This window comes from Colius striatus, chromosome 11 (assembly GCF_028858725.1).
Source record: "Colius striatus isolate bColStr4 chromosome 11, bColStr4.1.hap1, whole genome shotgun sequence".
In the NCBI taxonomy this organism is placed as follows: Eukaryota; Metazoa; Chordata; class Aves; order Coliiformes; family Coliidae; genus Colius; species Colius striatus.
In genome coordinates, this window is record NC_084769.1 from 22,459,050 (window position 1) to 22,483,311 (window position 24,262).

General features: G+C 37.6%; 1 protein-coding gene across 1 annotated transcript in view; it reads left to right on the top strand.

The window, feature by feature from the left end:
- MYO3B (myosin IIIB) overlaps nt 1–24,262 on the top strand; it is a 177,825-nt gene that overhangs the window by 60,419 nt on the left and 93,144 nt on the right. The window contains exons 9-20 of the mRNA XM_062005192.1: nt 700–855; nt 14,800–14,896; nt 15,756–15,872; nt 16,688–16,792; nt 19,072–19,155; nt 19,814–20,016; nt 20,351–20,449; nt 21,058–21,172; nt 21,561–21,687; nt 21,833–22,043; nt 23,102–23,249; nt 23,493–23,646. Of these exons, the coding sequence (XP_061861176.1) occupies nt 700–855; nt 14,800–14,896; nt 15,756–15,872; nt 16,688–16,792; nt 19,072–19,155; nt 19,814–20,016; nt 20,351–20,449; nt 21,058–21,172; nt 21,561–21,687; nt 21,833–22,043; nt 23,102–23,249; nt 23,493–23,646 (1,616 nt within the window). The remainder of the gene's footprint in view (nt 1–699; nt 856–14,799; nt 14,897–15,755; nt 15,873–16,687; nt 16,793–19,071; nt 19,156–19,813; nt 20,017–20,350; nt 20,450–21,057; nt 21,173–21,560; nt 21,688–21,832; nt 22,044–23,101; nt 23,250–23,492; nt 23,647–24,262) is intronic.

Sequence of the window (24,262 nt, forward strand, 5' to 3'; positions counted from 1 at the left end):
AAAGAATTAGAAGGTACTTTAAAGCAGTGTAATCCTGTTAGATCACTCTTCTGTTTGGACGGTATTATTTCAGTTTCATTGTACAGAAAAGAATTAAACTCTAATGATGGCTTCCTCAATTTAAAATCTCAATTATATAAATTATCGTGATACTTTATGCTACTTTAATAGAATGTATCTCTTTACTCATTACCAGATCACCTGCTCCTGTCACAGTCAGAAGTTTTGCACCCTGGCTAGCATTTAATTCTGGCTCATTAATTTATCTTCTAGTCTAAATTACACAGGTTTGCAGAATTTTCTGTGACTTGTATCCTAACATTGCAATATAGAAGATGTATTTGAAACATTAATTTTAAAACCCAACCAAATCTTTATATCAAGTTTTTCTACTAGTGTTGTGTCACAGGTTTCACTTCTGATTTTTTTCATAGTAAGCTAGTTACAGTTGAAAAGAGGGATTAAATAAACTCAATTTCATAGCCTTTATACTAGTATACTTGTAGGGTGAATTCACTTAGTTGAGTATTTTATGCTAGATTTATTCCAATGTAGAGGAAGAGTCCTGTTGCATACTGAGGAGCTCGAATTTGTGGAGAAAGAAATTACTATGCAGTACCAGCCGCACAGTAAGCTGACTAAAATCATGCTGTAATGAAATAACGTTAATTGGCTGAAACCACTATTTCTCTGTGACAGGTGTCTTATCAAGGATTTTGAGCAGCGCCCTTCAGTCACCCATCTTTTGGAGCACCCGTTTATCAAACAAGTCCATGGTAAAGACATGTCTCTGCAAAAACAACTGGCCAAGCTCATCCAGGAACAACAGCAACAAGGTTCCATAGCCAAAACAAGGTACTATACAACATTTATGCTGCGGCTCTCCTTCCCCACACTAGTCCCTGAAGCACAAGTTGATACTTTGAATGCACAGACATTTTCTGTTTCAAATGTTCATATTAATGCATTGACTAGCAGTATTATTAGCAATAAATGTGGCATACTTTGTGAATGCAAGAGACATTTTCCCATTGATGCTTTTTACAGCTAATTTGATCACTCAGTGCAACCTTCTCCTTAGCCTTCTTTCTCCCACTGAGCTCTGTTCTATATAGATTCACTTTCGGCTCACAGAGATACTAATAACTCCAGAATGTTCTGTTTTGTGGAAGTACATATTGGCACGATGAAAAATGATATCATATTTTGGTAGCTGATCTTTAAAAATACAACTTTAAACACGGAAGTGGCTACTAGAAAAGTTTAAGAACAGATCACTTTAAAGTTTACTCTTTGATTAGATACTACTAGTAAGAAGGCTATTCAGTACTTAAACTAGTTGTTTTGTCTGTAATTTAATAGTAACTACTGTTTTTCATTCACCCTACTAATTAATTCTAAAATGGGCTTAAAAACAATGAACGTTTATCAGCAGCAGTTAAGGCTTTTTACATTTGAGACCAATTGTAAATAAGTCTTAGTTTTGTTGTTGTCCAGAGGGTGGCAGAATTTCACTGTTTCAAAAGAGCATTAAATGCAAATGAGCACACCTTCCCAGGCTCAGCAATCATCCCGTAATATGAAATTTGTCTAGAGTGAGATAAGCTCTGACCCATTATTATAAACAAACATCTACTAGTGTTGATGCAGAAAATTAAAAGTCGTGATTCATAAGTCATAAACATGTATATACTTGCATGCCATAAGATTCTGTGGCTTAAATATTAAAAGAGTAACTATAAGTACAATTTCAAGGTGAAGCTGACTTCTGTAGTTTTGCTTTGTTCTTCTTTTCTGAAAAAAAAAAAAAGAACCAGGAAATGCTTGCTGTAGGCGAGGGAGCTATGTCAATGTTACAGTAGAAGTTTCTATTTTATCTAGTTTCCTCAGCAGACCTCCCCATATGACAGCTCACTGATCAGTTTGCCTACAGATCTGGGTTAGCTGGCCCAAAAGGTATCAGAGTTTTCACAGCTCTTGACACAATAGCAGATAGAGCTGGAGTGAAATGATTCTTGTACTGAGGAGCTCTGCAATGGATTCCTCATCGTATTCAGATACAGTCTTCTGAGATCTAGCTCCGTAATGTGAACTGAGAGGAATCAAGCTCAAAACAGCATTTCCTTCCTCAAGCCTTTCTATATATTAACTGGGAGTTCTATGTGACAGATAAGCACCTGTACCTTGTACTTATGTGTCACTGAAATCTAGGATGGATTTTGCTTCGCAGCACCCCCAGTATGAATCAGTGCTCACCTAAGCGAGTTTAACTCCTTGTCCATCCTGTCACCACGTAACCCATCTTAAGTGTTCTGTTTGCTGTGGGTGATTATTTACAACTTGGGTGCAGTAGCACATGCAGATTGCAGTGGTGGAAGAGACTCTATTGTGATAGATTTAGTCCTAATCTGATCCTCCCTACCCACTTAAATTACATTGTTGTCCCTGACGCTCCCAAATTTTCTTGGCCAACCAGTCCTAGGTTCCCTGTCTCAGGTCATTATCTGATCCATCTTTCCCATCAATCTGTGTTCACTGTTCATACTGTTTGTCCTCATGGCTTTATTAAAGTCAGGTTCTTATGTCTTCTTCCTCTACCAATCCAATAGTTTCTGTTTCTAACCTTCACTTTCTTCAGCAAGTCCTAGTACAGATTCTTCTTTTTTTCTAGTCATTTCTCTATTCTTGGTGTTCTTCCTCACCTGATAATGTAGCTCTTGGCCTTCTTATTCTTTCTTATCACTGAATTCACCTTTCTCAGATATGTTACAGTTTCTCTTCTACTCTTAAAGCTCTACTCTCGGCGGAATCTTTGTACCTTATTTTGTACTTTATCTTATTCTTTCCTGGACTCTTGGTTTGCTTTTAGCCTCTGAATTAGGTGGCTTCATCCTCTGCCAGTGAACCATAAGAAGGGAGATGTGATTAAGTTGCTGGAAAAATAGTAATCTTTACCTTTACTTTGAAGCCACTGGGCCTAAATACTATTAAAGATTATCTTTCTGATTATTAATAGCATTATACTATGGTACCCTTACTTGTTGTTTGAAACAATAGCCCACTTTGATCTGGATTCAGTGCATGCTCAGTGAGGACAAAACTTTAGTGATCATTTACCATTGAAATCTACAACATGCCCTTCAGAACAATGAAATTCTGGTTTTCCAAAAATTCAAAACTTCATCAAATTGGTACAAACTTTAATGAGCTTGCAAAATATTTGATACTGGACTACAAACATAAGATTATTACAAGAGAACCAGCCACCAGGAGCATCTAATTACTATTTTGCCCAGAGGATAGACATGGTCTCATAATAGTAGAGCTTAGCACCCCCTAGGAAAATTGGTACCAACTAAAAGCCTTCAAAAACTCTGTAATGTGTTTATAAAACAATTTTAATACAGAATCTGACATGCAGAAGAGCACATGACCCGTAAAAAAAAATCTGTAGGCATTCATCTGTGGTGATCTGTAAAAGTAATCCGAATGTATAGTCACGACTTCAAAGTAAATAGGCCAATTAAAACACATGTTGAGTAAAACCTTTCTATTATACAATTGGATATATGTGCATGCTTCTTCTGTTATTGATGTGCCCATGACAGGTACAATGAAATGTGCATTAATTCACTGGTGTTCAGAGATAGAGAGGAGTAAATGCCCTTTTCTTTAGGAGTGCAGCAACATTACAGATCAATTGTTTAAAAGAGAAGTGAAATAAAACATTCTCAGAGTGCAGGCTGAAAATTTCCAGAAACTGGAAAATCATTAGGATGCTGGTGTTAACAACACTTCTGCTGTGAGGGAACCCAGGGAGTCACTGGTGATGATAAGTGATTAGGAGGTGTCTGGGTTTTGTCTCATTTGAAAGTCTTCCAGCATCAATGCTTTGCATTTGCATCTTTTGGTTCTTTACTGACTGCATCTTGTTTTAATAGAATTTTTTTTCAATGAGTCATGCCAGTTTTGCCTATTTTGGGACATCACTTCAAGTCATTGTGCCTGAGAGCAAGCCTGCAGACTAGAAAGTCAATAGTGCTGGTTTAGAGGGTATGATGGAGAGCTGTGAAGAGCTGATGTAGCAGTTCACGCTACTGAAAATGAGACAACTGGATTCTCTCATTTTCCCACAGCTCCCAGAGACAAGCTCACGATGCTGTTCTTACTGCAGCTCCAGTGATTGTCAAAACCTCCTGATCTAGGACTTCTAAATTAAGAGAAAAACAACTAAGCCAGCAGAAACATACAGATAATTTTCTACTGTTACTGATTGCAGAGGAGTACCTCAGCTGCTATAGCTCAATTAAAGGAGGAGATACTTCATATGACCAGGAATAGAGGTAGAGGAGTAAAAAAAAAACCAAATTGTCCTCTTTTGACGGGATCACCTGAATCAACCTCTGGAACCATAAACTGAAGCACTTCCTTTATTTTATTCAGTTTATTTCGTTTTTACTTTGTAAATTTCTTTGTGTGCCGTATAGCTAGACTTGACTTCAGCACAGTTCTTCACACCTCTTATCTCAAGGGGCACTTTCTGAGCTCAAAGGAGCCTACCAACAGCCATTTGTTGCTGTCATTGGTTTGTTGCTAGTAAATGTCACTTTGCCAGAAGATAACTTACTAGAGAGCTTTTTACTCTATTATTTCCCTTAGGTTAGAAATTAATATTAAAAAGAAAAGGTTGATGCTAGTAAAAAATTACTTTTAAAATGAAAAATGGTATTAAGTATTACTTCTGCTTTTTAAAATGAAAATTATGCTCTTTGAAACTCATCTATCATGTTTATTTTTCCTTCAATTATTTTCTTCAATGAGATGCAAAGAGGTATTTTCAGTTTCAGAAAACCCAGCCAAGACATCCTTTTTTCCATACTTGTAATGAGGAAAATGATTCTTTTTTCATTTGTTGACATCTTTTAAACTGAAATCTTTTTCCATGGTCTTGAGTGAATAAGAAATTTCAGCATCAGCACTCCACTCCTGTTTCTTGTAATCTCATGAGGGTAAACTTTATGAGAAAGTCCAATGTCACGGCTGCATAAAGATGAGCTCCAGGTATTATCTTTCCTCCTTCTCTGTATCTTTTTTATAAGCTATCAGTTAATTATGTGTATGTTTTGTCTGGTTTCTAACAATACCAGGGCATAAATGGTAACTAACAGCAACATACTTTTCATTAACAGCTTTCATAAACTCATAAAATCATAGAATAGTAGGGGATTGTAAGGAAACTGTAAAGATCATCCAGCCCAACCCCCCCTGCTCAAGCAAGTCCATCTAGATGAGGTCACACAGGAATGTGTCCTGGTGGGTTTTGAAAACCTCCAGAGAAGGAGACTCCACATCCTTCCTGGGCAGCCTGTGCCAGAGCTCTATCACCTGAGCAGTAAAGAAGTTTTGCCTTAAGTTTAAGTGGAACTGTTTGTGTTCTAGCTTTTGTACATTACCCCTGGTCTTATCACTACAGAAAAAAGTGTTGCCCCATCCTTTTAACATACACCTTTTAAATACTTGAAAGTATTAATAAGATCCCCCCTCAGTCTCCTCCAGGCTGAACAGTCCCAGTCATTCCTCACAAGGAAGATGCTCCAGTCCTCTGTGCTGGACTCTCTCCAGAAGTCACGACTCTGTCCCTCTTGAGCTAGGGAGCCCAGAACTGGACACAGGACTCCAGATAAGGTCTCACCAGGGCAGAGTAGAGGGGAAGAAGAACCTCCCTTGACCTGCTGGCCACACTCTTCTTGATGCATTTCAGGATGTCATTGGCCTTCTTGGCCACGAGGGCACATTGCTGACTCATGTTTAGTTTATTGTCAACCAGGACTCCCAGGTCACTCTCTGTAGAACTGCTCTCCAGCAGGTCAATCCCCAGCCTGCACTGGTGCACAGGGTTGTTTCTTCCCAGATACAGGACTCTTGAACCACATGAGGTTCCTCTATGCAGCTCTCAAGCCCGTTGAGATCCGTCTGAATGGCAGCACAACCTTCTGGGGAATCAGCCAGTCCTCCCAGTTTGGTGTCATCAGCGAACTTCCTGAAGGTACACTCTGTCCCCTCATCCAGATTATTGATAAAGATGTTGAAAAAGACTGGCCCCAGAATCGGTCCCTGTGGAACCCCACTGGCCACAGGCCTCCAACTTGCCTCAGCTCCATTGGTGACCACCCTCTGGGCTCTGTCATTCAGCCAGTTCTCGATCCACCTCACCATCCACTCATCCAACCCACATTGCCAGAGCCTTTTGATGAGGATGTTATGGGAGACAGTGTCAAAAGCCTTGCTGCAGTCAAAGTAGATGACATTCACTGCTCTCCCCTCATCTAGCCAGCCAGTTACAGTCTCATAAAAGGCTATCAGGTTGGTCAAGCAGGATTTTCCCTTGGTGAACCTTTATTGACTCCCCCTGATAATCATCTTTTCCTTCATATGTTTTGAGATGGCATCCAGGATGAGCTGTTCTATCACCTTTCCAGGGTCTCACGCTTTTTTGCAGACTGGAGTGACATTGACCTTTCTCCAGTCCTCAGGCACCTCACCTGTCCTCCAGGATTGTTAAAAAATAATGGAGAGTGGCTTAGCAATAACATCAGCCAGCTCCCTCAGTACTTGTGGATGCATCCCCTCATGTCCCATAGATTTGTGTGTGTCCAGCTTGCCCAACAGGTCTCCAACCCCATCCTCAACCAGCAAGAGAAAGCTTTCTGTTCTACAGACTATTCCACTATTCTCCAGGGACTGGGCTTCCCGAGGGCCAGCCTGGGCAGTGAAGACTGAGGCAAAGAAGGCGTTGAGTAGTTCTGCCTTCTCTGCATTCTCTGTCACCAGGGCACTCTCTTTATTCAACAACAGGTTCACATTCTCCCTAATCTTCCTTTTGCTGCTGAGGTATTTGAAAAAGCCCTTCTTGTTTTCCTTTACTTCCTTTGCCAGGTTTAATTCCAAAAGGGCTTTGGTCTTCCTGTGTTTGTCCCTGCATACTCTGGCAATGTCCCTTTAGTCTTCCCAAGCAACCAGGCTTTTTTTCCATCTCACATAGATTTCTTTCTTCTTGATATAATTCCAGTAGTTCTTTTTTCATCCATGTAGGCCTCTTGCCAGCTTTTTCTGGTTTGCTACTTGTGGGGACACACCAGTCTTGGGCTTGGACAAAGTGGTGCTTGAAGATCAACCAGCTTTCATAGAAGCAGTTATGCAGTTTAATTTTAAGAAATTTATTTGTTGTTAAATAGTCCGCTAACTCTATTGTCATAAAAGTTTCCTAAACGTTTCCTTGCAGTTAGAACTTTGCTTCACATATATTTGTTCCAGCAATGCTGAATTTTTCTTTCCCATCTAAAGTCAAATACATCATTATTTTTTAAACATACATACTGATCATCTTGGAAGCCAGAGCACTCTTATTCTTGCCAATATATAGCTGCCTCTAGTGTCATGGTTTAGGCCCATCAGGGAGCAAAAGACCATGATTAGCCTCAAGTACCGAAGAGGCTGAGAATTGCCTAAGGGCTGGGAGAGCTCAATTGCCGCTTAAGGTCCCAAGACAAAACAGACCAGGCCACTGGGCTTGGGGAAGAAAACAGAAAATAATTTAATGAAACATCAACTAAAGCATAACCAGAAAACCTCAAAACATAACCAAAATAATACAACTCAGAGTGGTACAACAATGAAGAGTCCAACCAGTCCTTTAAGACCACCTTCTCCCCACTCCTCCCCTCTTCCCAGGCTCAGAGTCCTGATCCCGGTGTTTTTACCTCCTTCCCCCATGACAGCCCAGTGGGGCAGGGAGTCGGGGTTTCAGTCAGTCTATTCCTGATGGCTTCTGCTGTTTTTCTCTCCTCAGGGCAGATGGACTCCACACCAGTCCTCCCTGCTGCTCTGTGGGGTACCTCACACACACAGCAGCCCTGCTCCAACGTGCATTTATCCCAAAGGCTGCAGCTCCTTTCTGCCTCTTGCGTGGATCTGTTCTGTGGCCCGCAGGCTCTCCAGCACGGCCTGTGCCATGGCCGCCTCCTCACACAGTCCTTCACCCGTCCGGGCTCACTCACACGGAGCTGCTGGTGGCTCTCAGTCCTGCCATGGCCCTGCATGGGTTGCAGGGGCACAGCTGCATTCTCACCATGGCTTGCAGAGGGGTCTCTGGTCTGGTGCTCCTCCTTTTTTCTTCCTTCTCTGACTGTGGGGTCCACATAGTTGCCTCCATCTTGTATCACTCTTACACCTCCTGCCAGCACTTCAAATTCCCATCCCTAAATAGTGCTGGCAGAGGTGCCAGATTGGCCCAGCCGGGCCAGAGGTGGGTGTGAGCCCAGGAGCCAGGGAGAGAGTCCAAAAACTCTTCACTGCAACCCGCTCCCCCTGTTACCAAGAAAAAGCTGCTCCTTGCTAAACCATGACATCTAGACAGGAAACATTTCTTAAAATCAGAGGATACCATCAGAGTCTCTCACTCAGCTCTGCTTCTTTTCTTTTTCCCTTCCCTTCCCTTCCCTTCCCTTCCCTTCCCTTCCCTTCCCTTCCCTTCCCTTCCCTTCCCTTCCCTTCCCTTCCCTTCCCTTCCCTTCCCTTCCCTTCCCTTCCCTTCCCTTCCCTTCCCTTCCCTTCCCTTCCCTTCCCTTCCCTTCTTTTTCACCAATCCTGTACTCACACAAGGACTGTGAAATGCTTTCAGGTTATTCAAATGATGTCCGTGTGCATAGTAACATAAGGAGAACAAGAGGTGACATTAATTCCTAACGGCTTGTACCTCATGTAGCATTACATTTCAAAACTGAAAAAAAGTAGGCATCTAACTTACAGTAAGGTGTGGAGAAGAGAACGTGCAAACATTGATCCAGAATAATAAGCAGAATTTTAAAAATGTTTTTGGTATAGTAATAACTGAGTGTTGATAAAGACAGTACAGAATTAGCAACAGAGTCTTTTTATAAAGGGTACACAAGTCAAGTTCATAGTAATCTTGCTGTATTTCAGTGATAAATTCTTCAAGATAGAGATTCGTGCAATTGCATGTCAGTAAGATACCAAGAACCTTTAGGCACCCTCTGAACTATAATATAAAAACATGGTAGAGGTTTGTGTTTATTCCTCATTCTCTCTGAATTAGAGTGTAAACACTCTTAGAACACTATCCTCAATATTTCCCTTACTATACTTTTGGTCAATGTAAACCTGTTAATGAAGAGAAACAGGCATAATATCTGAAGCTATAGCCATTTTTTTCTTTCATTCTTTCAGTCCTAGAGTCTCGGAAGACTTTAGGCAAAGATTATATTACAGATTATGGATACTGTTAATTCTGATTTAATAGTAAACATTTACTGTGGTTGTGTAAGATTATATTTTTGTTAAATGCTATTTAAATGTGTTTGATTATCCATTAAGGGGGATTATAAGAGAGAGCTGCTCACTTTCCAAACATGCCACTTGATATCTTGAACTCATTCGTGTGGTCAGTTGCTTTTTTGATTCATAGCACAAGAGATTCCAACATCCAGGCTGATTGCCAGCCTGCTGAAGGAAGAAGTCAGAAGAGATTTAGTCTGTTTCCTAACATTCCTAAATATTAAATGAGTCTTTGTGCTGTCTACATTGGCAAATTATACTGCAAAAAGTGGACATGTTCACTGGAGTTTATTTATAAACATCAAATATTATTCCTGGGTTTTTGTCCTTGTCAGGACTTAATCTGAACCTGACAAAGCTGGCAGCTAGTTTAGTGTTCAAAAAGTTGAAAAAAAAAAAAAAAAGTAAAAACTTCCAAAGACCTTTAAGCTGAGCAATATCTCAAGTTCCATGAGTAATGTTTAAAAATGCCATGGAGCTTGTCATGGAGATATTTAAAAGGGAAACTCACATTTGGAACCCCGAAGTTCTGTGTGTTGACCTAGCCATTCCTTGCATAAATTTTGATGATAAAATCTTAGGAAGACTTTCTAAAAAAAGTAAACTTTCAATTTTTTTCATTAGAAAAACCTCCAAAATAAAGTCTTTTAGAGACTTGTGAGTAGAAGTAACAGAGAACTGGAGGATTTTTAATGTTTAAGTGCAGGTTTGAGAAGTACTGACCATCAGCAAAAGTGATTGAAATGTAAATGTTCTTGGGATTTTTTCCCCCTTTGAATGTATAACAATTAAGAAATTACCTATTTATGAACAATCTTAATGTTCTATACAGTGTATCAGGAGAAAATCCCAAAAAGCAAAGTCACAACAGTATGTGAGATGGAAAAATTAAAATATAGGAGCAGATCTATTAACTGCTTTTTGATGGTGATGGCGGAGCAGAACATCAAGAAGGATAATACATGTTTAAAAGGTTAGAATTGGAAATAGGAAAGAGGAATCTTCACAGAATGCATCCTAAAAATTTTGCCCTTGGTAATATTCTCAGAAGCCATCTTTCAGAATTTTAGATACTGTGTGTCCGTGCCTGGCATTTCACTGTTCTTTAGGGGGAGTTAATGTTTAATTATCACTGGTTGCCATCTACATTTATTTTGTTAGCACTGTCTATCAAATGTCACAGTAGCTGAAATTGTACAAAACCACAGTCTTCTGTATTTTCTCAAGTCCTTAACTCCTGGCGTGAAAATTCTGTAATTTATTTGATATTTGAGAGTTAACGTTGAATGGCTTTGGTTATGTGATTCAAAGTGGCAATTTCCCAGTCAGCAGCTTTGAAGAGGCCGACTCTAGATGTCGCTCATTCTTCTCATGGATGTTTTCCTACACATTAGGTAGCTTATTTTCCTGTCTGTAAGTAAGCTTCTTCCTAGGAATCAATCAGAAAAGATCTATCTTTTTCAGTTTCTAAAAGAATAAAAAAACTTAAGAGTTTTCATGAATAAAGTTTTAAACAAGTTTACTGTAGACAGTAAAGAGTTTAGAGTTTACTGATTTGGGGGACACTGAGTCAATGTGCTACTGCTGGTCACCATTTAGAGATTTGTTTTTGTAATGGGAGACAGACAGTTATGAAAACTTGCATTTTGAAGGATAAATTGCAAATCTGTACATCAGGAAGAATCAAACTTGAAGAAACGTGGTAAAGAAAAAAAGAAAGAAAAAGAAATACAAGTATTTAATAGTTTGAGAAGGGCAGGTGTGTTCAGACTACCTTGTCAGATATTAGGATGAGACCATGGGTGGCTTGGCAGCTTCCCTCCTGTTGTTTTAGCCAGCTATATTACAGCAGCAGTCCACCCAAGGTACTAATTCTTACAACTAGATATCTAGCTTCTCTCCAGCTCACATTTAGTTTTGAAAGCAATTGACTGCAAGCAACTTGATTGCATCCAGACAGTAATTTCCTTTGGACTCAGAGGTAATAACAGAACCAGAACCAGAAATAGTCTTCTAACGCTGTACACAATGTAACGTAGTGCAATTCTTCTAGCCTTCATCTATATGAATTTTAGGCAAATGAGTTAAAAACCTTTTTTTAAAAAAAAAAATCACAAAGCTAATATGACCCCCAAAAGTGGTCCTTGGTCTGATTGTAGGCTGTTTTTACTGTATGTTTTTACTGTAGGTTGCACAGATTTTTATTATAGCTGCATTTATATTGTAATTAAAGCTGTGCCATTGTTTCTAGTATGATGATGCTTCAACAAGTTACTCTAGGCTGAAACCTGATGCATAGCAGTAAAAATCACTCTTTGCAACGCACAGGAAATAAGTTATGTGTCTCTTTGTGGCAGTAGCACACTCTTTTTTTCTTTCACATTGTGTTGAGTTATGTTGAATATTTTTCTTGTAAATCTCAGTTTGGTTGCCATTCATTTTAAATTTGCAATAATTTAAAGAAGAACAAGTACAGAAAACAGTTTTTCCTATGTGAGTCCTAGAAGAAATACCAGTAAATGTAATCAAGTGGCCAACGCAAAAACGTTTGTAAAAGAATGTTAGGAGTGGAGGAAAGAGAGATCAGAGAGGAAGCTTCCCAATGGATATAAAAAATCTTGGTCTATGCTGCTTCCTTCCTCAGGTTGGACTTGCCAACAACTTCACTTTGATCTAGAAGTCTACGTGGTCTATCTAGCTTTTCTATATACAAGATGATTTAGAACATTGCAGGAATTTTAAGGCAAATAACCTAACACCTTTGATTTAGCTTTTGCATAGAATTTGTACATTTTTTATATGTCTTCAGAAAGAAAGATAATTGAAAAAAGGATTAATAATTCTACTTCTCATGCATAAAATCTACCAGCAATTATTTTCCCAGTTAAGAGTGTTCCCTTCTACTTTTTAGGACATTTTAAAAAATATAAATATTTTAAAATCAGATTGTATTTCTGATGTAAAATTGTGGAAATAATTAAAGGTTACTGTCAGTATTCTTCCTTCTCATTCTGTCAATATATCTGCAGGACGTAAGTTCAGTTGAAAACTGATGAGGCCAGCAGGAGATTTGAAGCTAATGTGATGTTATGCTCCTAATATCCTCTTCCTAATCATGTACTTAGGAAAATGAGTTAAGCACAAGAAAATAGATGCACAAAAGTATATACATTTTACTTATATTTGACTAAGACAAGTTTCCTTATTTATTTACATAGTGTTAAAAATCATTTTCTAATAAAAAAATTGATTTGTTTATCACTTAAGGAGAACAAGCAGCAGGAGCTTAATACACAATCAGATAACAGATTAGTTTACAAAGCCATTCTGCAATTAGAGATGCTTAGGTTTGAATGGGCCCTCTTCCCCCTCCCTTCACCTCTGGTAGATACATCCGTACTTGCGGCTTGTTGCAATTTATTCTTGTGGCTACAATGGTTTTCTCCAGGAAGAAAAAGATCCATGGATGGGTTTTGTTAGCTATAGTGTCTAGCCACTACTCTTAGTTACATCTCCACAAAGTAAAGCAACTGTTAAAATATGTGCTCATGCTCCCATCTCTAAATCATTTACATTATTTGCAGCAGCATTTTTCTCTGCGGTGAAGAAAGGGGTTGAATTCTGGTTTGAAACAGAAACGACAGTTAGAGAAAACAGTAGTACATTAGGCCACTTACATGCATTTCTACCCTTGGCTTGTCAGCAAAGTAATGCTCTTGAATACAGAGTCTACTTTAAAAAAATAAACAACAAACTAAAAAGAACCCCTGACTGACCACCTAATCAAAGATCTGAAAATGGAAAATTTAGTTGAATGGAACTTTGGACAAATTCAGATGGTCACCATGCTGCCCACTGGAAATAATAGCCACTCTAACAATTTTTTCTTTTATAGCTTCTTATTTGTGTTCTCCTTTCATTTCTTCACATGTACAACGTCAAGCAAACTACCATCTCTGGGAACATAGGAGGTAAAACCTAAGTGGGACCATTGGCAAAACCAGCTATGTTCCCACTCTTTCATTTCCTAGCTCAAAGAACAGTTTGCACAGTTTTATTTAGTTACAGTTCAAAAAAACCATTACAGAATAGTTTTTCAGAAATTATCTCGTAGCCGAAAGTAAATAAGAAAAATTGATAAAAATGGATATAAACAAAATTAGGATCATTAAATGAGCACAATTATCAGTGAAGCTGTACTCGTAGCTAACACTCTTCTCCTCCCTCTTTGAGACTTTCCATTTAATAATTCTTGTGATGATGTAATAGTGTTTGAATATGAAAACATTTTCTTTACTGAATGAAAGCTGACATGCTTCAAACATAGAAGTGTACATAAAGGAAAAAAAGCAAAAGCCTCAATGCTCATTTTTGAACCAGGATTCTGTGAGTATACGAGATATTACTAAAGAAAAAAAGACCTACTACATCTTCATATTAACTGTCAACATTACGGATAGTGCTTCCTGCCAGGTCATAGTAACATTCTCTTAGTGCATGATATAATATTTAGTGCTGTTTCGGGATGTGTGATCATGTGGTTCCTACTTTCTACATGGCAACCAATGCAGAAACAATCTGTCAAGGACTGTCATTGAGGATCAATGCTAAATGTTACTCAGCAGGATGCAGACTGTATCTCTGTGGGTGTCCTTCTACTACGCTTTGATTATGTTTGTTGTAAAGAAAAGCCTAGTTGTGCTTACAGCATTCATATTTCACCCCCTCTGTGGAAGGCATGTTACAGCCTCTTGATTTGTCCCTGTTTGAACAAGATGTGTTGTTTAAAAACATATACACAGCATTCTCAAAGATTCCCTCAGAATAATCTGATTATAAAGGGGTTATGCGACAGTTTGTCTCTGCTGCTTATTGTGTGGCTTAAATCTCTGAGGACAAGCTGGCCGAACATTCATACAGTTTAGAGTCTGATGGCAACTCTGGTTCAAAAATGTTGTTTTGGGCCAGATCTGGGGTCATCTGAGGAGGCACTTCGGCATGCACTAAGGTAACGGAAGGATTTTATACTCCTTATTGCTTCTTGTAACTTCATTAGATGACAATACTGTCAGCTGGGTACATAGTGGGAAGATCTGATTATACAGAGTGGTAGTTTATTAACTTAGATTGGGAAGGGAAGGGAAAAAGAGGGAGGGTTTTTTAAGCTTTATTGTGTGAGTGAAGAGCAGTAAGTCTATAGATAAATATTTGTCTCTGATAAATAGATAGGATTATATATATTACAAAGAGAAAACAGTACACTGGACAGCAAACTGACCTATTTCTTTTATAAAAGAAGACATTTCAGGCAAAAATATGTATTTTAGGCTGTGTCTGTGTTTTCCACATGACAAAAACACTCACTCATGACTTCCCATTGCCTCTTAATGTTTTCCATCTTTGATACAGTTTTATAACGCTGGTGCTCTACTAACAAACTTCCAGGTATGAACGAATACATACAAGAAGACCTTACCATGTGGATGGAGCTGACAAGTATTCTCTAGATGATGATCTGGTAAATCTAGAAGTTCTAGATGAGGTACTGTACTGAGTAGTAGTTTCTGATATCTATGCCTTATGTTTTGCCTGTTTCTGCTATTTAGATTTCTTTTAACAGCATGAGAGGTTGTTTCTTGCAAGGTTTTGTCTCACCATGGCAAAGGAGTTATCACTGATCTGCTATCATCACTTTGTTAATATTCTATATAGTGATATAAAAGCAGAAGAAGTGAATCCTGTTACGTGGAAGAATCAAATTGAGTGATATTAGTTTAAAATATTTTGCGAGTTTCCTAAAACGTGAATTTTAGTCACGAGGATCTAGATTTAAGTAACTTTCCCTAAAATTGATGAATTTATAGAGTAACATAGAACATACAGCTTCTTCATAAAAAGTGGTAAAACAATATTAGTTGCATAATTCACTGTATCAGCTATAAGCAGAGTATCTTTAAATTTTTATTATGACGATCCTTATATTGCATCCCAGCAAGAAAAAGAAATAATACTAAATTGTGCTACTGGCCTTTAAAACAGTCTCTTACTACCACTTAAAATTTAATCCTTGAAAAATTATTATCCTTATTTCATGGTCAAATAGAATATTAAATGGAAATGTACTGTGAAGTGCAGCAGTAATGTGCATGGTCATTTTCTCTTCAGAAGGTTTGCTTCTCAAAATACGTACTAATCAATGTAATACAAAATATGTACTAAGTTAATATTTAACTTAGTTTTACAGTATTAGCAAGAATTTTGAAAGTATTTGTTTGGTTTTGTGGTGTTGACATTTGAAAAAAAAATAGTAACACTTATAATAAATAATCAGTGTTGTATTTACAAAAGTTTTCCTAACTGAAGACATGGTTTAACTATCAAACTTTTCATAATCTTCTCAGGATACAATTATCCATCAGCTGCAGAAACGCTATGCTGATTTACAAATTTATACTTATGTTGGAGACATTTTAATAGCCTTAAACCCTTTCCAGAATCTCAGCATTTATTCTCCTCAGGTAAGAGAGATTCCAAGCTGTGGACAGTACTAACTTTACATTTTGTATTAACAGCGTTGCCTAAAATACTTAAATGATGTTGGAAGCTAGGAGCACAGACTAAACCCCAGCCTTCTCTTCTTCCAGAAAAGAGTAGCTACAAATACTTTTTTTGAGATTATTATTATTTGGTCTTATTTGATTTTGTTACTTCCTGTTTGGTGGCATAAATTCCACAGGAGGGATGAAGATTACCCCATCCACAGCTGTGCCTCATGTCTAGCATTTAGGACTTGCTCCTGGGAAACAGAAGATAGTTACATGAACTTCTTCATGCTGAGGCTGTTACTTTAACTATTAGGTTATTACATGTCCTGTGCCATTGACTGTTGCTTAAAAGAAACAAGTGAATCAAACACAGTATAGAAGCAGCTTAATTCCCTACAAATATGAAGAGAAGTCGAGTCATAAATCTTTGTCTCCGTGGGTGACTCAGGGCTGTAGGGGCCGGATTTCAGATTAACTGTTATCTTTGATGTTTCTTTTGAATAGATTGGGTATTTCTTTGGTTGAATGCTTATGTTTGAAATTCTGTTCTTTGTGATACACTTCGCTGTCTTGTGTGGGAAACATCAGAGTGCATTTTAGATGTTGTAGTTTGTATTCTGGAAGTTGAGCAGTGCCACTCTTCTTCCAGAAAATTCAATGGAAATTCTGTGGTAAACAGGCTACTACCTTCTGTTGAACAGGGAGAATATAGTCAGTATCCTCTTTTCAGTTCTTACTTATGCAGCTAAATTGCATGTGTTGACTGTTGTGTGTTCTTTTAAATTTAGTTCTCCAAGCTTTATCACGGTGTAAGGCGTTCATCAAATCCCCCACATATATTCGCCTCTGCGGATGCTGCCTACCAAAGTATGGTTACATTCAGCAAAGATCAGGTAGGAATCTGTCCATTTTGGTTAAGATTTTGTATTAATTGTACTGCCATCATGTTACTTGGCTATCGCTAATGTTCTAGGATTTTTTGTTTCTGTAATTCTTTTCTTCCTACATCAGGAAAACAGGAGTAGAAATCTAGTCATGTTTGGAAATTCTGAAGAGAACACAGTGGCATAAAAGAGACTAAAGGGTCAAATAGGATGACAGAGTTACCTGACCAATAGAGTTTCCTGTATACCCATGGAATCCTACTAGTTGACACCAGCTGCAGAGTGTTGTTGTGCAGTCTGATTGTAGCCTGTCTTACAGTAGGTATTGTAATAGTTTATGCCAGTGTTAAATAGGAGGGTTTCAATGCCATAGCACTTAAAGAGTTTGAACCACTTTTCCATCACATGAAAACACTATCAAGCAATAGATAATCAATTCTTTTGATTGCAAGTCACAAAAAATAGGAACCATTCACTATTTTTTTAATAAAATATATTAAGGACAGATCTAATGTAAATCTAACAAGGACACAAATCCAATTATATAGCTATATTTTTAATGAGAATGGAATGCCATGCTGTTAAAGCTAGATTTCTTTTTATTACATTCTTAAGCTTGTAGCTTTGTACTCTTTCTAATTTGATGTGCTGTATATACATGAATATTGAGGGCTAATAATTATTTTTATTTATAAAATCCTCCTGACTTTACCCAGCCCATCGCAAAAGAATTTGTAGAAAATGCTTTTTTAAAATCACAAAAGCAGAATAAAATAATATAAATTAATAGAAAACCTGCAATTGGAAAATATCGAGCAAAGAAGACAAATAAAAGGAACACTGAAGATGAGAAAGAAAGGAGTTCTACTGAGTATGTGGCTTGAGAGATGGCTGATACTTCTTTAATGACTTATATACTCTTTGATGGAGGCATTAAAGAAAACAGGTCTCCATGTAGAATAAGTTATGGGAGAACTTATTATCTGGAGAAAAAAATTAGTTTTGACATCAGCCCATCTGGCTAACTTTGTACACCTTTAATAATATATGATTCATACCTGTTTAAGAAGTAATTTGCATTTAGGTCTAAATCAGTTTCCTGTTTTCTGTGTACAAAGGATTACAGGAGCATGTTTATCTCTGGTTACCTGGCCAATATTATGTTTGTTCTTCAGGTGAAGGTGCATGAGATAAACACTGTAGCCAGATCAAAAAAATATTGATTCTATTTCTTTTATCCATTGAGCTCTCCCTTGTGTATTCCTGTGAAGCCTGAAAATTGACTCCAGGTCTAACATTTCTCCTGAAGTTAAAAGTTCTGGCCAATTCTACAAGAGTTTTAGGAGTTAACGCAAGAATTCATGGGCTTTTACTGTGTAAACTGTTGTCTGTGACTTCTCTAGTCACACAGAGATGATTAAGTTAGATATTGTTAACACTGTAAAACCATCACTAGGTTATCTCTTTCCAAGAACAAAAATACCTGACAAAAAGCAAATAAATGACCTGCAAGTGGTATATTGTGCACATTATTTAGAGTAAATCCTTGCACCTGCTGTCATGCATCACAAGACAAGACCAGATAACTGCTGCATAACAACTTGCTTCTGTATGAAGTGTACTGTATTCAGTATTTCAGGGCTCTGTATCTTCTCCCAGCCAAGAATCTTCTATGTTCACAATGTGGTGCAAATAATTTTCAGATGTTTGCAGAAAAACACATGAATATATGCAATTGCAATTATAATTATGTGTCAGTTGATATTGTACCTTAGACTAATATTTGTACTAATGAGCTGTAGAACGTGTGAAAAAGTGGGACAATAAATGCTGTTAGAATGCATACTTGCTATGATGTGTTCACACTTCAGTACTAAGGTATGAATTGACCTTCTCCTTCCATCTTGTCCATGAGTGTAACAGTAGGGAGGAGGATACCAAACGGTTTAGACCATTCTAAGCCGAGTTTTAAGCATTTGGAACAAGCTACATATGTGTGTACCATGTTAGTCTGTTGACGTGGTCACTCATTTATGTGTCTGAGGCCTTAGTCACTTCTTTGCACATATGCACATTGTAGGCATTGCAAGAACATATTTTAGTAATTTGGGGAATAAGTTATTACACAGTGAGCCTTTGTTGTCCTTTCCTTCTAGAAGAGACGTGAGGGAGTTGACCCTAAAAGTATTTTGTAGATTTGGTACTAAACATTAAATAACAAATAGAAGCCATAATAGCTGAAATCAACCATGTGGTAAGCTGTGCATTTAACTGTTTTGTGTGTTTAGTGCATTATCATCAGTGGGGAAAGTGGTGCTGGAAAGACAGAAAGTGCCCATCTGATCGTCCAACATTTGACCTTCTTGGGAAAGGTATCTCGTACCTGATCTTGTAAAACTATGACCAAATCCTCTCAATCCTGCCCCCAATTTCTACTTTATTTAATACTTAAAGCTGTTCATGAGTTGCCCCTCTTGATTTAGGGATGGTGTAATCGTGTGTGAGTATTGAATAAAGATGTTATAGGATGACCCACACCAAGCCATTTGATATTTTTTTAAGGGGAAGCTGCCAGATCTGAATGTTCATTGCTTGTAGTTATACATGTACCGCTGTTCATTTATACAATAAACAATGTCAGATCTTGCCATGGCTCCAATATTAGAAGCTCTTTCACATTTAAGTGTTATGAGTAATGATATTAGTGCAAAATGACAGTAAAATCAAGTCAGTAAGGTTAATCTTAAGTAGATGTGTTTAGTTTCTGGTGGATTTGGTACTCTTGACTACTTACGTGACACCTCAGAGACAGAACAACTGCAGGGAAAGAAATATCTGTTTTTTCCTAACTGTGGGAGACTTCCTCATTAACTTGTTGGCCCTGTTGTTGTATAAATAGAAAGGTTAATGAAGTATCTAAGTCTGTACAAGCTTGAGAAAGGGATGCTACGCTTCTGAAGCAAGAATTGGATAGTGGGTAAGCAATATATTATTTTAACGATCCTTCCGATCTACGTCTGTTTTGTCAAGGCAAATAATCGTGCTTTGCGTGAGAAAATTCTGCAGGTGAATCCTCTGGTTGAAGCATTTGGGAATGCCTGCACTGCCATCAATGACAACTCAAGTCGCTTTGGAAAATATCTGGAAATGATGTTTACACCCACAGGAGCTGTAATGGGGGCAAAGATTTCTGAATATCTACTTGAAAAATCAAGGGTCATAAAACAGGCGGTGTAGGTATATTCGTTATCTGACCTTTCACATTTATATAATGTTTGGATTCTGATTAATTCTCAAAAATGCTTTATTTTAAATGCTTTTGTGTCTTCTACTAAAGGAATAATCCTTTTACAGTTATAGCTATGATGACAAGAATAGTCAGTTAGGTTCTTTTGTAGTGGAAGCCAGAGCTGCTTCATTCTTTGGAGCAATATTTTGGTTGGTTGGGGTTTTCTGTGGAAGATTTGCTACTTTGGTGAGCTCATGATAAAAACTTCTACTTTTACACTGTACAAGATGCCACAAGAATAAACACATGTGCTTTAAAAAGATGCTTTTTTTTTCCAGGGGAGAGAAAAATTTCCATATATTTTATTATATTTATGCTGGCCTTTATCATCAGAAGAAGCTTTCTGAATATAGACTTCCTGATAAAAAGCCTCCTAGGTAACTCTCACTCACTTGTTTTAACTGCTCATTGTAATTAGCTATTGATCAGCTCTTGCTTTCAGTATGATGCCTTAAAATCTCTCTTAATCCTTCTCCATCCCTTAAGGATCTTTTTTAATCCTCCCAAGCAAAGAGGAGGATGGACAATAAGACATTATATTATTTGTATTTGTTTGAGAACTTGAACTATTTAAAGAGAAGAAGGAAGAATCAAGCTTATTATTATATATATTGTCTACTTTAAAATTAAGAGAATCACCTTATGGTTTCTTACTGTAATGCTTCAGTAAGAACTCAGAATATGCTTTGGAGTTGTGATCTTTAATTGTATTTCATTTAAGGGATATTTGCACTTTGTGTGCATCTAATCGCTTTTGGATGAGGGGGTGTATGGGAAACGTTGGTGACACTACCAAAGATATTAAGAAAGAATAAGCAAAAGTTATTGCAACAGAAACAAAAGCTTCTTATGAATTATCACCAAAGTATAGAATTGGAAGATATTGAAATAAATGTTCTTTCCAGTTACTGACAGATTTGAAGTCACTGGAGGTTGTACTGACAAATCTGCTAGTATGGTGATTTCTTTCTCCCACTCTGTTTAGATATATTGATAATGAAACTGGAAGAGTAATGCATGATATTGTTACTAAAGATTCCTATGGAAGACAATTTGAAGCAATTCAGCATTGCTTTAGAATAATAGGATTCACTGATGAGGTAAGAGATCCACTTGCTGAACCGTTATTGACTTGTGTTACAAAAACCACCTCCAGTGCTGCCTGTGCACAGGCTGCCATTTGGTATTGTGGATAGACACCTGTGGCACAGAATCTTATGACAGAAGTGAACTGTGAAAGCATAACCACATACTCAGAAGCCAAGAATAGCCTGAGGTCTCAGTTGATACTCTGGCAGGTCCATTCACAATTCTGTATTACACTGTTTCTATATGTCAATAAGAGCTTACTTGAATTTGTAGAACATTACAAGCACATTACAAACTTTAATGACTTTTCCAGTGCCCACTTTTTATTTTCATTGCCTAAATATAATCTATATATATCTAATTTGATTCCTTAAAAATACGTCTTGTCATCTTTTATAGGAAGTGTACTCAGTGTACAGAATTCTGACTGGAATCTTAAATACTGGAAATATTGAGTTTGCTGCCATTTCTTCACAACACCAAACAGATAAAAGTGAAGTTCCCAACCCAGAAGCCTTAGATAACGGTAAATACATTTTAACATTGTCAGTTCTGTAAATGCTATTTGACTGTGTTTGTGAGAATCTCTTAACTGATGGTAACAGTTGGGCTATGCTGGTGATTTCTGCTGCAAAATCACAGTCATGTATCTTTTTTCCACTGTCTTTTAGCTGCTGCACTACTAAGTATTGGGTCAGAAGAACTTCAAGAGGCCCTAACCTCCCACTGTGTTGTAACACGAGGGGAGACTATTATCCGAACAAACACTGTGGACAAAGCAGCTGACGTGCGAGATGCCATGTCTAAAGCACTTTATGGCCGGCTCTTCAGCTGGATAGTAAATCGTATTAATACGCTGCTTCAGCCAGATAAAAATATATGGCAAGTTACACATCACTGAATTGTGTGTATTTACCATGCATATGTCTTTGATGGGTTCATCCATTTGTATATTTTTGATTTTGCAGAAAGGGTGCTGTGTTTATTTTGGCTAAGGCTTCAAAATAGCTTTCATGCTGTGACACTGAATTCTGTTTCCAGGACATTAACCCCAACATTTTCAAAGAGCTGACTGAAATTTAGCTACTGAAGTCAATGGAAATTAAGTAGTTAAAATGCTGTACAATTCTTTAAAAAGTTTTTTCCTATGTAAAAACTCATACCAAAGGCTGGTAAATAATTGGAGTACACTAAAAAAGTTCAGTATGTGTTCACGGTCCTTCTGCTTTTGCAAGCTAGTAATAAATAGTGATCTCAGATTATTATTGTTCTGCTACTTGAGATTTAAGCAATGATTTTAAATTTTTCATAGTTACAGAAACATTTACATTGTGTATCCTTATGATTTAATTGTCAGGTACTGATCTGGTTGCTTTGGTCTTTTCGAGTAGCGGGAGAGATTCTTAAAAACAAGAAGAACTCTTAGGTTGTGTCAAAATGTCTTTGATCTGAGATCTGTATCATATAGGCATGTCCTTATCTATACTTGCAGTTCTAGTGGTGACCCTGGTAGAAGTACACTTCATCTAGCACATGGCCTCTTCACAGTCCAACTTGTAGCAGCAGAGGACTTGGTAATTATCCTTCAGACTGAGTTTAGCTAAAACATACTATTAAAGCTTGGCACCTTCAGTCTGCCTGGGAGAGCAGACAATAGATTTTATTTGGGATTCAGCTGTTTAAAACCACTTGTTTTAATATGTCTGTTACTATGTACCTATGATTGTCCTGCCTTCTTCTTGGAAATATGGAAGACACAAATGGAAAACAAAAGTGTTAACAGTGCTGAAAAGTACTCCATTATCTTAGGTTCAAACACACTTTTTCCTCCTCTCTTTTTGCAGCAGATTGGATCAATTATGCAGTCTTAGTTACTATGTTTATTTTTACTTTAACTCGATGTTGCCCATGATGAATTTTGTTTGTGTTTTAACATGCAGCAATGCTGAAAATGGCATGAATGTTGGGATACTAGACATATTTGGATTTGAGAACTTTGCAAGAAATTCCTTTGAACAACTGTGCATAAATATTGCTAATGAACAGATCCAGTTTTACTTCAATCAACATATCTTTGCACTTGAGCAGGTAAATTCAGCTCTGATAAGGTCTGGTTGAATCAGCTGTCCTGAGCCATAGATCGTATTTAGAAGTACATTGTAAACTATAAAATGAGCATGTCATTCAAATGCAAGAGAATTGCATCTTCTGTTTGAAGTTTTGTAAATAATGTTGTTGAGGCCTATAGAGTATTGTTGTGCATCATAAATGTCCTTATGATGATGTGGCTTTTACTGGTTCAATATTAACACTATGCCGGTGACTTTACAGATGGAGTATCAGAATGAGGGAATTGATGCTCTTACAGTGGAGTATGAGGACAACCGCCCACTTCTAGACATGTTCCTCCAGAAACCCATGGGTCTCCTGTCTCTGCTAGATGAAGAAAGCCGATTTCCTCAGGCAACAGACCTAACTTTAGTTGGTATGTGCAAACAAAAATTTGGGGAAATTGGAGGAAGTTTTACTAGCTTAGTTGTTTTTTCTAAGGCTGTACCGTTCCATTTGACATTTTAAGTGTATTTTTCATTGTGCTTCATAATTTTTCTCTGCTTATGTGTTTTCTTTTTGTTTGGTAAGTTATATATCAGTTGTCAAGGGCTTACTGTTCAGTGTTACCAGGAAATAACCTGTATGTCCCTGTATGTGAGGTACATCAAACTGCAGGGAACACTGAAACATAGTAGAATCTTGTGTCTAGGACCACCCTGTGAGCAGCATTAATGTTCAGAGTAAAATTTAGATCTCCCAGGCTCCTAGGCCCATGTTTATCCAATTACAAAATACTGCTTCACTCCAGATTATCTCATCATAAATAGAAAGTATGTGTTATTTCTGGTCTGCCATCTGGCTGAATATTTCCCTTCCTTCATGCATATTTTACATATATATCAACAAATCTTGGTGCCATGCTTAAAACTGCTGTCTTGCTTTTATTTACTAAAACTACAATTTTTCCTTGCAATATGAAACAGAGAGTTCCAGTTCCTTCAATGGAATGTGCAGCAGAGACTCAAACTGTTAGTCAGAGAAAAATAACA